Below are 16776 nucleotides of genomic sequence, written 5' to 3'. Positions count from 1 at the left end.
ATAGACTGACCTGCCAAACCACCATGAAGTTTTCTTTAGGTTTATGGTGAAGTGAATTGCTGATAAGTACCATGACTGAAATTTCTACTCAAGATTATCATAAGTCCAATTATATTACAGGGCCTTTAAAAAATTCTAATTTATGCCTCCTCCCAATATCTAGGTATGTATCTAGCCCTCTCCCTCCCTTCTCCCCACCTCACAATTTTCTTTCCACGCCCCATGGGATCACCTTGCAGTATGGTATGCCAGCTAGGATACCAGAATACTATTCCGGAGAGCATTGTTTTCACTTAGGTAATACAACACACATATACAATCACATAGCACTCTGCTGTGTACACAGTGGTGCTCTACGAAGCATTCCCTTACTGAATAAATCTCTTTTGACTCCAAATGTGTATCAGGCATTATCCTATGCACCGGTGATAACACAATGAGAAAAGAAGTGTTAGTCGCTGAGTTGTGTCTGACTCTTTGAGACCCCATGGATTGTAGCCCACCAGGCTCCTCTGTCCATGGAGTTCTCCAGGAAATAACACTGGAGTGAGTAGCCATTCCCTTCTCTGGGGGATCTTCCTGACCCAGGGATCAAACCCAGGTATCCTGCATTGCAAACAGATTCTTAACCCTCTGATCCACCAGGGAAGCCCAAGGCACACTTCACACTGTCAAGGAAGTGGGGTTTAATGGGGGCAGTGCCCACATACAGAAGCCTCTTCTACTCACTGAAATGATGCTGATGGGTACCTTGGCCTTGGCCGTGGCCGGTGTGTTGGAAGCCAATCTGTGCTTTTCAAATTATGAATAACAACACATTTACCTGGAGTCTCAAAAGTGGCCTGAATGGTGAAATCCCCCAAGGGGGCCAGTTTCATGAGTGGCTTTGACAGAGCCCTGCAAGGTTCCCTGGTTTCAAAGCAGCTTTTAAGGATCTCAGGTCAGGGTTTCTGCGTTACCTAGACGGCATGAACGTGAGCTTACAGCTCCCACACCTTGCATAAGATTTCCTGTGGGTGCCTGTTTCCACCCTTAGCCTGATCAGGTGATATGCCTCCTTCCAGGATCCTGGGATCCTTTTTCAGTTTCAGCTGCCATCCTGGGAATCCACTTCTACCTTCCCCTCATGCATTTGCCTTGCCACCTTGATGTTTTCGTAGGGGAGTCAAGGATTACTTTTTTTCGCTACATAACACATAAAGTTACATGAAAGTACACAGCTCACTGAATTTTCTCAAAGTGAAACACCCATGGAAACTGTAGCCAGATCAAGAAACAGAGTCTTACCAGAACCCCAGAAGCCCATGCCTGTCCCCTTCTACTAACTACCCTCTCCTCAAGGTAACCACTATCCTGACTTCAAGTACCAGAGACTAATTTTCCTGGCTTCAAAATCTATCTAAATGGAGTCCCTCGGGATGCTCTCTTCTGCATCTGGCACCTGAAGACACACTACAGTAGGCTGTTAAGTCTCCAGGGTCCAACGAAACAATGATACATCTTGTGTTCTCAAAATTTTTTAATTTTATTTTTCAGTTGAAGTATAGGTGATTTACAATGTTGTACCAATCTCTGCTTTATAGCAAAGTGACTCAGTTATAGACAAATTGACATGCTATGCATTTTTTTTAAAGTTAAATAAATGAAGAGTAAAAAGTGGTTGGCTAAATACTGTTGGAAGAAACGGTTAGTCTAGAGAGAAAAACACGCGAGCCATCCACAGTTTAGTAAATACATAAGCTCTCCTAGGTGGGGCATGCCATTAGCAGTTGGTTACAAATCAATATAACTAATATTTACATAACTGGTAATGCATGAAGACGACCCAGAGTGGAAAGAGCCAGGAAGAAAGTGAAGCCACAGAAGAGTTTGTTAGGCTGGGCTATTTTCTTTTTGAACGGGTTCAGAAAGAATAACATTGAATGCTGCCGAGAGGACATGGTAAGAACTGAAATGCCCATTGGATTGAAATACCCACAGAACTGAAATGTCCACTAGAATGTGTGAACACCGGTGACCTCAGAGTCCTCTGGGCAAGGGGCAGATCAATAAAAACAGTTGAGAAGCAAATGAATGAGAGGTGAGTGGTGATAACAGTGAATAAACACTAATTTCTCCTGAAATCTGACAGTGAAAAAAGGCCAAACTTAGTAACCAGATGGAGAAGAGTTTTTCAGTTTAATTTTTACTTATTTTTAATTTTTAAAATTTGAGTATAAATGGTTAGCAGAAAGGGCTAGTCAAAAGGTAAAGAGAGAGGAAATAAAAACTAAGGAATGGCCTGAGAAGATCCACAGTGTGAAGCAGGAGTTAAGGTAATGTGGCAAGGATGGGGGGTAAGATGGTGAAGATTTAGAAGAGGTGCTGCCAGTCATGGGTGTCAGAGCTAAAAATGGAAACAAAGTATTATCTGATGCCAGCAACAGCTCAGGGGTGAGATCTGAGCCCATGAATGTGTAGTAGTTCAATCCACGTGATTGCATGATTATAAGCTATAAATTATGAGATAGATTCAGGATAACTGGGCAGACTGATCCAAGGGAAGGCAAGGGCAAGATGAGGAAGTGAATTGTAGTGGAGAATTCAGTGCAGCCAAGTAGCACAAGGATAAACAGCCTAGGACAACTGTTCTCAGCCTTGACTGCAGAAGAAAATCACCTGGGAGGGTGGGTGGGGGTGGGGGTGTGGGTGGGTGTGTGTGTAAATTCCTTACTGAATCTCTTGAGTTGAGGCCCAGACAGCAACATGTTTTTTTGTTTTGTTTTGTTTTTTTAAATCTTCCGCAGTGACTCCAATGTGCAAAGTTGAGACCCATGGGCCTAGGAAGTCTGATTACAGTAAGAACAGAAGAGGGCAGAGATGGAAACTCTCAGAAAGATCAGCTGTTCCAGGACCGATGGAAAACAAGAAGCCTCCAAGGAGCCCTTCAAGTTGGGGAAGGGTGGGAGAAGAGAGAAAGAATGGGGCTGTCTCCATAGTGATCTCAAAGTTGCCGGTTATCAAAAACTTAAGATTCAGAGCAACTGGAGAAACTTCCATACAGATATTCTATCCCTATGGATTACTTCCGGGGTTACTTTTAGGTTATCACCCGCAGTATATACAGCACATTGGTTTAAGTAGTGAGTACTAGTGTGCTTAATCGTGTCTGACTCTTTGCGACCCAATGGACTGCAGCCCACGAAGGTCCTCCCTCCATGGAATTTTCCAGGCAGGAATACTGGAGTGGTGGCCATTCCCTTCTCCAGGGGATCTTCCCCTGACTCACAGATCAAACCCGCATCTCCTGCATTGGCAGGCAGATTCTTTACCACTGAGTCTGCTAGGAAAGTCACAGTGAAGTTTAAGAGCCACGGCTGGAAAGACTGTCTAGACTTCTGTACCAGCTTCAGAGTTAACTAACTGTGTATCCCTGGGCAAGGTATTTCTTTATTTCAAGTTGCTTTTGTTTTTTAAAGTGTGGGTAAGAGTACTTACTTCATAAAGTAGTTGTGAGAAATAGATGAGATTAAGCCACAAAGTAAACATTCAGCGATAGCTATTTCTAGTAATTTTTCAAAAAGAACATTTTCCACTAAATTTAACTCCTCTGAAATATCATAGTTCTGATTAGAGATTTAGAGAGATAAAACACTGATGCAATGTATATAACCAAAAAGGAAGGACTGGAAATTCATATACTTAAAAGTTATTTCATATATGTTTAAAGAGTAATCCATTATGTTGGTTTTTCTTTTTAAAGATAAAGTCAATTCTTACGTATTAAGAAAAATTAAAAGGTGGGGGGCGGGGGCTTCCCTGGCGGCTCAGTGGTAAAAAAATATCCACCTGCCAATGTAGGAGACATGGGTTTGATCCCTGATCTGGGAGTCCCATGCCTGCACCACAGCTATTGAGCCTGTGCTCCAGAGCCTGGGAGCTGCAACTACCGAGCCCACGTGCCACAACTACTGAAGTCCGAGCACTTTAGAGCCCATGAGCCCATGTGGTTCTCTGCAACAAGAGAAACCACCCCAGTGAGAAGCCCAGACACCACAACTGCAGGGCAGCCCCACTCGTGACAACTAGAGAAAACCCTGTGTAGGAAGCCCTAGCACAGCTAAAAATAAATGAATACATAATTTTTTTTAAGTGTAAAACTATTTTTTAAAATGCAAAAAAAAAAGACTAAAGGGGGAAAGGGAATCATTAAAAGTCTCAAATTGTAGTTAAAACAGAGTAAATCAAAACATGGGATAAAACATTTAGTGCAAAGTATTAATATATACTGTGTTAAAGTTATAGTCAAGGTTAAAATTACACTCAAAATTTAGGAACCAATTTAAAGTTCTATAGGTATAATCCAAAAGTGTAGAAACAATGCAAGTGTGAGACAGACTTTAAATGACACAAATTATTATTGCCTAAAAATGACCTGTTACTGTTTTCTTAGGTGGGCTCCCCTTTAAGACTATTAAAAGGGTTCTCAGCTGGGCAGAGGTGCTGGCTTCTCGAAATTTCTCCACGCTCAGAGCCTGGCTCAGAATGTTGGATTCTGCAGTCACAAGAATCCCCCCCGTTTCCTTGGCTCTGCTGGATGAAAAGACTGTCACCCTCAGAACTGAGAGGCAGAGGCGTGATAATTTCCACAATGCAGCAGGTACAGGGCACAGAGTGACTACTGGTTACTGTATAATCCAATCAATACTGCCTTCTATCTTGGAGATATTCCGAGGCATTCCAAAGGAGTCTATTCTTTTTGGCTGGCCATTCAATCACTACACCTAACACAGTCCCCAGAACAAAGACTACAATGCAGCCTTCCTCCTGGGGAGAAAACACCCATCCCCACAGCTTCTAATACCTGGAAAGTTCTCAGCAGTGGCAGCAGATCCTAGGCACTGTGACCACCAGATCCAGAGTCTGGGATTTTAATACTATTCTTAAGTTCTCTTGAAACAAAATCTCCCCTCCCAACACCTGTCCATTTAACTGTCAGACATCTGATTTTATTACATTTTCAGGAACACATTCAGAAAGAGAAAGGGACAGACCAGGTATATGCTAGTCAATGGTTTGCTTGGCTTCGTTTCTGAAGAACAAAATGATCTTGAAACTAAGGGAGCACCTGGGGAAGACAGGAAAGTATGGTAAATTTTCAATACGTGTTATTTTCCCAAGGCATTATTTCTAAATGACATTTTAAATTGAGAGCCGGAGTCACTCCTCCATCAAAAAAAAAAAAATTAATTGATGTAATTAAGGCCTGTCACTGTCAAGGACAGGGAGCGGGGTACTCACAGCAAGCTGCTGCAGGGCAGTACCTGTCAGCTGCAAGGCCAGGGAACGGAAGGGCAGGTACCATCTGGGGTGCCGCTCAGAGTACCAGTTAGTTCAGTCTAAAAGGTCAGGGGAGATGAATCACAGGCAGAGAGAGGCCCACGGGGTCTTGCTTTTCTATTGTGAGCTAAAAGGACATCTCTTCAGAGAACACGTCAAAGAACTCCAACTGCTTTTCTATTGTGAGCTAAAAGGACATCTCTTCAGAGAACACGTCAAAGAACTCCAACGGATGGTAAGGAGTATTCGGGAACATTCTTCTGGACTTTATGGATGCTCTGGCTTGATGAATCTTAAGTGCCTCCCTGCACAAGGGTTTTTTGACTTGTGAACTGATGGGATGGATGGCCGTGCTTTTCCTCGTTGATTTTCATTTCCTAACATCTCAGTCTCTAAAACTGTACTGTCCTTTCCATCATTTTAGGTTACTGTTTTATCCTTTGAATCTTTTAGTACCCTTTCGGCCCCTCCTCAACAGTTTGTTTAATGGTTCAGTTCAGTTCAGTTGCTCAGTCATGTCCGACTCTGCGACCCCATGAATCGCAGCACGCCAGGCCTCCCTGTCCATCACCAACTCCTGGAGTTTACTCAAACTCATGCCCATCGAGTCGGTGATCCCATCCAGCCATCTCATCCTCTGTCGTCCCTTTCTCCTCCTGCCCCCAATCCCTCCCAGCATCAGGGTCTTTTCCAATGAGTCAACTCTTCGCATGAGGTGGCCAAAGTATTGGAGTTTCAGCTCCAGCATCAGTCCTTCCAATGAACACCCAGGACTGATCTCCTTCAGGATGGACTGGTTGGATCTCCTTGCAGTCCAAGGGACTCTCAAGAGTCTTCTCCAACACCACAGTTCAAAAGCATCAATTTTTCGGCACTCAGCTTTCTTCACAGTCCAACTCTCACTTCCATACATGACCACTGAAAAACCATAGCCTTGACAGACGGACCTTTGTTGGCAAAGTAATGTCTCTGCTTTTTAATATGCTATCTAGGTTGGTCATAACTTTCCTTCCAAGGAGTAAGCATCTTTTAATTTCATGGCTGCAGTCACCATCTGCAGTGATTTTGGAGCCCCCAAAAATAAAGTCTGACACTGTTTCCACTGTCTCCCCATCTATTTCCCATGAGGCGACGGGACCAGATGCCACTATCTTAGTTTTCTGAATGTTGAGCTTTAAGCCAACTTTTTCACTCTCCTCTTTCACTTTCATCAAGAGGCTTTTTAGTTCCTCTTCACTTTCTGCCATAGGGTGGTGTCATCTGAATATCTGAGGTTATTGATATTTCTCCCGGCAATCTTGATTTCAGCTTGTGCTTCTTGCAGCCCAGCGTTTCTCATGATGTGCTCTGCATACAAGTTAAATAAGCAGGGTGACAATATACAGCCTTGATGTACTCCTTTTCCTATTTGGAACCAGTCTGTTGTTCCATGTTCAGTTCTAACTGTTGCTTCCTGACCTGCATACAGGTTTCTCAAGAGGCAGGTCAGGTGGTCTGGTATTTCCATCTCCTTCAGAATTTTCCACAGTTTATTGTGATCCACACAGTTGAAGGCTTTGGCGTAGTCAATGGCACCATTTAAAAATAATTTATTTTATGGCTTTATATTCAAATTGAGTTTTGAGCAGGAGGGGGGCCTGGAATGAAGGGAGACTTCTGGGCGAGAGGGCAGACTCTGCTCATCCCTTCATCAGCCCCTGGCTGCTGCTGCCCATGGGATTTCCCAGGCAAGAATACTGGAGTGGGTTGCCATTTCCTCCTCCAGGGAATCTGTCCCACCAAGGGATCGAACCTGCGTCTCCGGTGCAGCAACCTTAAGACAGCGCTACACCTACCAGAAAAGAGGCACAAGAATTTCCCTCAAAGCTTCGAAGGGGAAGATAGATTCCTTGAGGGCAAAGTTCACCTTGCTTAACAGCCCCAGACTGTGCTGTTTTTATAGCTCTGCTGTGCAAGTCAGTTGAAGCGATTTATCTGACACTGGGAATTTTCTCCTTCGCCATCAAGCTTGTTAATATTTCATGTAAAATTAAGTTGATTGCTTGATCAGCAGATCCCACACTTCATATAGTCCATCCCAGCAATTCCAAATGATAAAAGGCTTCTTTTGTTGTTGTTTTTAGCTATGGATGTACTCTAGAAGGTTGTTACCATGTCTGTAATCAGTAGTGTCATGATTAATGTTACCTCCATATAGCATTTATCTTCAAACAATGGTACTGCAGCAAAATGAGCTTAATTAGCAAAGCACACCACATCACAAAACATACCTTCTGGTGCAACATTAACTCTGTAGACACAAGATCCCCCAGAGAACACAGAACAACCCATTAGTGAGTTACCTTTATAGGAAAACACAAACTGTTTCCATTGGACAACAGACTTGTACACTAGAGAACACAAAAGATTCCGTCACCGGAAAAAATGAGGAGACCTTTGTTAATTTTGTCCCCCCACACCCCCCGGCCCCCCAAACAACCCACTAACCCTTCGGTAAACAAAAGAGCTAGCCAGAGTGTATGGGAAATAGAGCAACGTATTTTGCTAATAGCAACAAGTAGCTTTGCATTTCCCAAAGGGTAGATCCAAGTGTACAGACTACTGAAGGCATGACAGGTATTCCCTTTGGAAAACCCTGGGGGGATATTCAGATCTAACAAGTAATTTGTAGGTGAACATGTGATTGGGCTTCCCTGGTGGTAAAGGATCAGCCTGCAATGCAAGAGACCTGGGTTTGATCCCTGGGTTGAGAAGATTTCCTGGAGAAGGCAATGGCCACTCTGGTCTTCTTGCCTGGGGAATCCCATGGACTGAGAAGCCCGGTGCGCTATAGTCCATGGGGTCCCAAAGAGTTGGACGTGACTGAGCACAATCAGGATCATGTGACTGATATGGCCCTGTTTCTATTTTAACCCACAATCAGAAATAGTGAGACAAAGATTCCATTTGGTCCAATTCATTTCATGAAAAGCCACGGCCACTGAATTCGCCCCAAGTTCTGTCCATCTACCTGAAATCACAATGGCCAAATAACACTAAGTTAATGAGTGAACAAAAATCCCACCATTACTACTGGGGAAAAAAAAATCAAAGATTATTCATTCGACATGCAATGATCAGCTGCCAAGTAGCACTGAAGATACAATAGTAAATAAGACACCTCCCCACTCCCCAAAGTTTATAATTGTAAGTGGGGAAAGAGACAACAGAACACATAGTTTTTAGATGGGTAAATTCAAGATACTATGGAAGGGCGTAAGAGGGGGTGCCTAACCCAGTAAGGCGCTAAAGCTTAATGAGGAGGAGTTAGTAAAACAAAAAGGAAGGGAGGGAAGGAAGAAGGGAGAGAAACAGAAAAAAGGAGAGAAAGAGAATTCTGAAAAAATTACATTGCACATTCAGAGGAATGCCAGTAAGTCACTGTGGCTGGAGAAACAGGCATAGGAGATGGCTCACCTCCTCAAGAATTACACGCCTTGATAAGGAGTTTGAATTTTAACCTGAAGGCAGTGGGGGACCTCTGTAAGATTTTAAGCACATGATCCAAGATTGCTGCTCCAGAAAGATTACGCTACAGTAAGAAAAACAAAGTAGATAAAGAGCAGAGCTGTAGGTAAAAATACCAGGGAGTAGAGATAGTTCAATAATCTAGGGTAGCGATAATATATACTGAACTAATGATGTAGGTAGGAAAAGGAAGGCATGATGAATTAAGAGAACCACCACTAAATAGTAAATTTCCATTTTGCTTTTTTTTTTTTTTAATGTCCAGTTTGCTTTTTAAAGCTATCACAGTATCGTCCAATTCCATATCTCCCCAAGACTCAGGTTCAAGGGGCTGAACTACCTGATTCATGCACCCAAAAGTGGTTTGGGCAGCAATGGCCCCGACTGAGCAACATCTGTTCAAAGTCCAACTGAATCCTCAGGACTAAACCCAGAAAATAACCTCTCCTCGGTTTACACTCTACTAAGGCTCAGAACACCATACATGTAAGGCCAACTTAAAAAAAAATCATATTATCTAAAAATAATATCTGAAATGCTAAAATTCACATTAAAAACATAATTACTTTCTGACAGGCAGTTTATCACAGTTATCCTGATACAATGAGTATTTAAACTCTACTAAAAAATTGTGCAGCAGGTTTAAAAGTTGTTATACTGGAAAAATTAGGAAAGGCAGAATTAACTTGAGAAAAAAAAATATTCAAGAAAAGAATGTTTAGTAGAGGGCAGTTAATATTGGATGGATACAAGAAGTATTGCCACCGTACCATGGCACCTCCAGTCAATTAACAGAAAACAAAAAGGCTATCACTAAACAGGATACCACACATAAAGGGGAAAAAATGATTAAGTCCAAGGAGTGAGAAGGATGGGGAGCTGAGAGGAGAAAAAAGCAAGGTATCTTGCTTAGAAACTCTTATCTAGCAGAATGGTTCCTAATAGCCACAGAGGGAAGAAAAAAAATTGGTTCCAGACTTTTGTATGAATTCGCCACAGTCCCCCAGCTATCAAACCACACGAGCTCTCAACAAAAGAGAAAAAATTCCATAAAAAAATCACTTAACTAACTCTGCCTACAGAGGATATAATCATTAGTTTCTTTTTTTTTTAAGAAAACAATCTTCAAAATAAGAGTCTTGAATTTCAAATGCTCTAATCTAAAAGTTATCTTTAACCTTATAAGGGGAATTCCCTGGTGGTCCAGCGCCTTTACTTGTCATGGGCCTGGGGTTCAATCCCTAGTCAGGAAACTAAGATCCCACAAGTTGTATGTGTGTGGGGGGGGAGAGGGTAGGGGGGAGTGGGAGTGCGTGCAGAGACATTTTAGGCAAAATTCCATAAATCTCTGCCATCTAAAATATGCTATGAAATGATGAGGCATCAGTCAATATTAATTCTGGAAAAGAGCAAAGCAGTAGGTAAAGATACCAGTGAGCAGAGAAAGTTTCAAAATATTGAAAATAATGGTTCTCTAGTTATAAACCACCTCAATTTTTAAAACTGTAAGCTTATACGATTTATAAAATATTTATGAAATCAGAGCAAAAAATGTCATTGAACAATTGTTCACTGTATTAATTACATTCTGCTCCATTTAAAAAATACAGGCCAATACTTAGCTTTTTAATCTCATTTTAAGAAGCTACAATACAATAGAACATTGGATCCAAATTAACTAGATACCATAACACACTGTATTTAATTGTAAAAAAATAACCATGGGTTTTAAAAAAATGTTCTATTGTTTTGTTTTTTAGCAATTTCACTGCAATGTTTGTGTTACTTAAATATTTTTAAACATTAGTAGCTCACAGATTACGCTCCTTAACCTGACAACCAGATATGGAACCATATAAGGTTTGATAATAGGCTCCATTTCCACCAGTTTCAGGCACAAGGTTTTAGGAGGCGCAGTGATTAAAAATCTGGCTATTTTAATTTATTTATACTTTACCATATTCAAAAAAGATTTGAGAGGATACAGACACATGTTCAGGAAATATATTCTTCAATAAAATACAGAATGCTGAGCATAAAATTTTAACCAAAATATCACTGCCAATATTCTTTTGCCTTGCTTGTCAAAATGCTAAGAATATCAAAATGTTGAGATGATCAAACCTGCAAATTTACTAAATACAGTAGAAAGAGGAGAGGACAAACCCTTAGTGCTCTGCTTGAAAACAACTCAAACTGGGAAGCATCTTCACTTCAGTAAGAAAGGAATCAAATCAAACAGTAAATAATAATGATGGTGGGATGAGATGAAAGGAACTTAATTTTTTTAAAGGCAGCATATAATTTATACATAAATTAAGCTGTTGATTATTTACATCATGTTATTTTACCTATTTCAGAAAAATATTCTGAAGATTCCTACTAATCTGTTATAAACTAATTGCATTTTCTTTGCTGTATTTTCATTTAACTTTTCTGGATCCTGTTACTGTCAATATAAAAGGTAACTTTGTGGAGCATTAAAAAAGAAATACAAAGACTACCGTATCTTAACTAAAGTTTGTGCTATTCTCAAAAACTGAAAGTATTTTAAACAAAAAGATATTTAAAAATTTTTTTCAGTTTATTATTAAATACAAAATAACTTAAAATAATTCTGGAGTTGTCACAGTCTAAGAGTATAAACACTCTCAGATGGTTACTTGAAGTATTAAGCTACTTCACTAGTGTTAAATAAGTGTGACTTTTAGGTGGTGCAGTGGTAAAGAATCCGCCTGTCAATGCAGGAGACGCAAGAGACACGGGTTTGATCCCTGGGTCAGGAAGTTCCCCTCGAGTAGGAACTGGCAACCCACTCCAGTATTCTTGTCTGGAAAGTTCCATGGACAGAGCAGCCTGGTGGGCTACAGTCTATAACTGTCACAAACAGTCGTACAGGACTGAGCATGCACACACACACACACATCATAGAGAGAAGGTGTTCCATCATAGTCCTATGTTAAAAGAAGGCAACTTTCTTCAAATTGGGCTGTGAATTTAACAATTCCAATTTAAATACAAGATTAAGAGTCTGGAGGGAAAAAGGTTCTAAAGTTCAAGTAAAAATGTATAAAAAGTCAAAAAATTTACCAAAGAATAAGGAGGGGCCAGCCTCACCAAGTAACACTGTAATAAAGGTAATAATACTTCACTAAAACAGTGGATACTGGTACACGTTATAAGGGGTAAAGTGTTAAAAAAAAAAAAAAAGAAAACTCAAAATACTAAAAGAGATATTACATAATAGGGCAAATGGAAAAGATAAAAAATTTTACCAGTTGGGGCGGGTGAAAGACAAGACTACCTAAAACACACAGGCACACACACTTTTCTACATGTGAAATACATGTACAAAGTTGAAAGACAAAAAACAAGTTGGGAAAAAACTGCAGCATATCACAGAACAATCTTCCTATGAAAAATATTAGCATAGCAATAGATTGCACAAGCAAAAGATTTATGAATATGAAATTTACAACTAGCTGTAACTGGCATTAAATATATGAAACACATTTGATGAAACCAGTAATTAAAGGAATGAAAATAAAAACAGAGAACAGTAAAAACCCTAATACTTAATAAGGGGAAATGGGGACCATCATACAATGTTACCAGGACTAGGAACAGATACATTTCTGTAGGGTAATATGTATCCAAGTTTAAAATGTGCACCACTTCTGGTCCAATAATTCCTCTTTCAAAATGTAAACTAAGGAGATCATTTCTCAAAGATGGAAGCCATTCATCACAGTGCTGTTTGTAATCGTAACAAACTGAAAATAGCCTAAACGCCTACCAATAATAATAATGAACACATATTAGTGCCTCATAAACAAAAATGTCATGCATCTATTAAAAACGATGGAGAGATCATACATTTATTGACATGAAAAAATTACTTAGGACATTTTACATGGAAGCTCCATGAGAGCAGGGGCCTTGGGTATACTGTTCTTCAATCTTATTTCCAGCACCTAGAACAGTGCCTTGTACAAAACAGCTTCCTAGGAAGTATTTATTAAATAGATGAATTTTAAAGCTGGTTACAGAACAATCATGGTATGGCCCCTTCCTCATTCCTTCCTGACCTCCCTTCCTTTCCCTCCCCCTACAGAAATATAATTGGAAGGATAGCACAAAAGGTTGACAGGCAGTGGAGTTTTGGTGCCTGTGTTTAACTTTCTTCTTCTCTGTAGTCTAAATTCCCTATACAGTAAGCCTGCTTTATTTCTATGATCAGATAAAGTAACAAAATTGCTTTTAAAGAACTCATATTTAAAATGAACTCCAGAATGTTCACTGCCTATAGCTCACAAACTCCAAAACCTAAAATCAACAGTATCCAAGAAGCATTTTTCGTTCATCTTCAAAGAAATACCAGCATGCCTTTACAATGTATCAGTAGCATCTTCCTCCACTACCAGGAAATGCCACACTATACTAATAAAATGCAGCATTTCTAAAAGGAAGAAGTACACTTTTTCTGCAGTGAAAAGGGAAAGAAAAACTGTAAGTAATTACTTTCTTAAAGTCCTACCCTCTCCTCTACTAACATATACCCTATTCTAAATTGTGGTAAAGCTCACTATGCACAATCTTTTTCTTTTTTTTTCCCCCCAGCTAAAAGTCTAGTGAATCCAAGAGTAATGAACTGTGTCAATTCTTTCATTTCCTTACAAAGACTTTTTCCATTTTAAAGACATTCAAACAATTGAAATATCAAAAGTAGCTACACACCCTATGTCATATTCATCCCATTACCCGATTTTACTTCATAGTCTTTATCACTATCTGAAATAACCTTATTCGGATTTTAATTATGTCTCTCCCTTCTGGAATGTAAGCTCTATGAGGACAGGAATTCTGTCTTGCTTGCTACTGTCTTCAGTGAATGGTATCTAATGAAAAGGTATGTGTGTGGGAGACCCAAGCTAAACAAGAAAAAACAAGGAATTGGTGGGGGGTGGGGGGGAACCACACTGAAATGTACAAGCTGACATGACTTAAGGTTACAACACCAGTTCAGAGGTTTGGTGGACGTTTTTCAAGATGGACAGGTGCTTCACACCTATCTAAGGGCAGAGAGCTCATCCAGGAAGAAGAAAATCCACAGGGAGGGCCCCAGGTGGCTGCCGTGCAGCTCCCAGAAGAGTGGAAACGATCATCATCATAACAGAAATGTGGCCCGGGTCGAGAGAGGAAAAAAAAAAATACACCATACATCTTGGCCCAGATGAAAAACCACACGGATCCGTACCACAATCAAACCAAGCAAGCGACCTTTCGCTCTACACATAAAAAGAGTACAGTCTCTTTCTCCTGGCTGTGAAGTCGCCTGCAGCCCAGCCACCCCCATCAGTAGCCACTTCTTCTTCCAATGAAACCCCCGGCCCAGCTGATCCAAGGCTAGAGAGACCGGGAAGAAGAGTCTGAAAATTGGCTGTCTCCACCCCCATCCGAGCCCAATCTCCTCCAAAGCGAAATTCCTCCTACCCTCGCCTGTCCCCGAGGCCTGGACCCCACCACGGGCTCCTCCAGCTGCCCCTCACTCACGTGTAGATGATGGCCATGAAATGCATCAGCCACAACACCAAGAAGAGGACGAACCCGAAGACGGCCATTCCCTCCAGGGCCAGGTCCAGCAGCGCCATCCCCCGGCCCGGCCCGCTCCGGCCGCCGCAGCGGACAGCGCTCCCGCAGGAGGAGGACTGGGTGGGCGCCCGGCGCGGGGGCGCAGAAGGGGAGAGAAAGGTGGGGAGAGGAAGGGGCGGAGGGGGTGGGGGCGGAAGGGGCGGGCAGGGCCTGCGCGCCCCCGCCCGCGCGCGCTCCCTCGCGCGCTGGCCCGGGCGCGCTCGCGGATGCAGGCGCTGCGGTGGCCGGACTCAGTGGTCAGGTCGGCCGTGGCCCCGCGCTCCGGCTCTCCTCTCCACCGCTTCGCGGCCGCCGGCCGGACCCCGCGCGCCTGCGCCGCCGCCTCCGTCGCCGCCCCGCCGCCTTCTCGCAGCCCCGGCGCCGGGCTCCGGGCAGCGCAGCTCCGCGCCCTGCTCTGCCGCCGCAGCTCCGCGCACTAATCGAAACCGCCAGCAGGCGCCCCGACTCTCCGGCGCACCCCGCCCCGCCCCGGCCCTCCGAAACCGCGGTCCCGCCCTCCAAGGGGCGGTGCGCGCCGCTCCTCTCCGCCCACCCTGCCGCCCTCGCGCTGGTGGCGTCACTGTCGTGAGCGCGCCCCTGGGAGGGTTCTTCTGGGTGTTCCTCTCGCGGCTCCGGCCGCCGCCCACCTCTTGGTGACCGGAGAATGCGACCCGGGCAGCCAGCTCTGCACCCCTGAGCCCGCCTCTGTCGGCGGAGCGCGACCCTGTGTCCAGCTCGGAGGACACTTTCCCTTTGTCCTGCTCTGGTGTTCCAGGGCGTCCTAGGAGAAGACCCGGGGTTCCAGGCAGCCCCGAGTTGTCTCGCAGGGCAACTTCCAAAGCTGTGTCCTCAGCCTTTGCGCCGGGCATTGCCCGGAGCAGCCCAGACCTTCCTCTAAGGCATGTTCCTGGGCGTCCGGGTGTCCCATTGCCTTCCTCCCTTGCTACTTTCAATGCTGTCGAGTCTTGGATCACAACGTACCGAGAGTGAAATCTTCTGCTTCACAGATCTCTAAGCACCTTAGAAGCAGCATGTAACCTACAGGAAATTCTTAAACTCAGGATGTAAAGGATCAGTTTATTCTGAAGTCCTCTAGGACTCCTGCCCAATATGATAGCCATAGGCGACTATTGCGCGCTTCACATATGGATAGTAGGAACTGAGTGAGTTGTGTTGCGAATGTAAGTCATACACCTGGTATGAAGATGCCTCATTAATTTTATATTGACTACAAATTTTAAGAATATTTTTGATACATTGAGTTAAATTATTAAAATTAATTCAGTCTTTGCTGCTGTTTTTTAAATTCTGCTAGCTACTAGAAGATTTTAAGTTACACAGGAGGATAGCACTCTAAAATGGAAAGATGGAAAGATGTGGCATTTTGGATAGTTAAGGAAACCTAGTGTTTATCTTAATTTTAAATCAGTCCAGGGAGATATTTTAATCTAGTACTAAACGTTTCTGTTTGTTTCTTTAGCCAAGATGAGTTTATATAGTTTCTTCATTGTTTTATGTTTAGACAGTGTTTATTATTTCAAATGATTTCCTTTTACATAATCCAAGACTTCCTTGAGAGATTTCAGAATAGAATTCAATTTTGGAAAGAAGTTGTTTATCATTGTTATTTATATAGTTAATATTGATCGAATTAACTACCTCAATCTACAATTAAATGATAAACTACAATCAGAAAGGGGCTTCCCAGGTGGCTCAGTTATAAAGAATCCACCTGCATGTAGAACATGGGGGTTACCCTGCATCGGAAAGATCCTCTGAAGAAGGAAATGGCAACCTACTCCAATATTATTACCTGGAAAACCTCATGGACAGAGGAGTTTGGCAGGCTACGGTCCATGGGATAGAAAAGACTTGTATACGACTTAGCGACTTAAGTGTATGCACACATTCAGAAAAGAGTTTAAATTAATGTCTGTGTTGAGAACCAGTCCTGGATTTGCTGTATCCTTTGTTTTACCTGGGTAAAGTCAGTAAGAAAGAACAAGGCTTAGAAACCAGACTTCATTGCTGAGAGTTACTGGTTGATAAAATTATAGCCCAATAGTGTACTAGCATGGAAATAACACTGCAAGTGAAAATTTGAAAACGTCACTATTTTAGTTAATCAGTTCTGACTTAAGAAGAAACATTTGAATACATTTTAACATTTCTGAAATGGAAATGTATCTCACAGTCAATGGCACCTTATAATTAATTGGTGTTTTTTTTTTTTCTTAGTTGTATGTAAAATAATGCTGCATCTTACCACTAATGTACTCTTCAGATATGATGAACTACGTCAATTGGTCAGTTTAAGCA

The 16776-nt window shown here is 42.3% G+C and overlaps 1 protein-coding gene across 1 annotated transcript in view; it reads right to left on the bottom strand.

Moving 5' to 3' along the window:
- Nucleotides 1-14943, bottom strand: part of UGCG (UDP-glucose ceramide glucosyltransferase) — a 37264-nt gene extending 22321 nt beyond the window's left edge. The window contains exon 1 of the mRNA XM_043453544.1: nucleotides 14380-14943. Within this exon, the coding sequence (XP_043309479.1) occupies nucleotides 14380-14477 (98 nt within the window). The 5' untranslated portion in view covers nucleotides 14478-14943. The remainder of the gene's footprint in view (nucleotides 1-14379) is intronic.
- Nucleotides 14944-16776: the final 1833 nt, after the last annotated feature.

The sequence above is a fragment of the Cervus canadensis genome, chromosome 30 (genome assembly GCF_019320065.1).
Source record: "Cervus canadensis isolate Bull #8, Minnesota chromosome 30, ASM1932006v1, whole genome shotgun sequence".
NCBI classification, from domain to species: domain Eukaryota; kingdom Metazoa; phylum Chordata; class Mammalia; order Artiodactyla; family Cervidae; genus Cervus; species Cervus canadensis.
The sequence above is the reverse complement of the archived record's forward strand: the minus strand, read 5'-3'. Positions and strand labels throughout refer to the sequence as shown.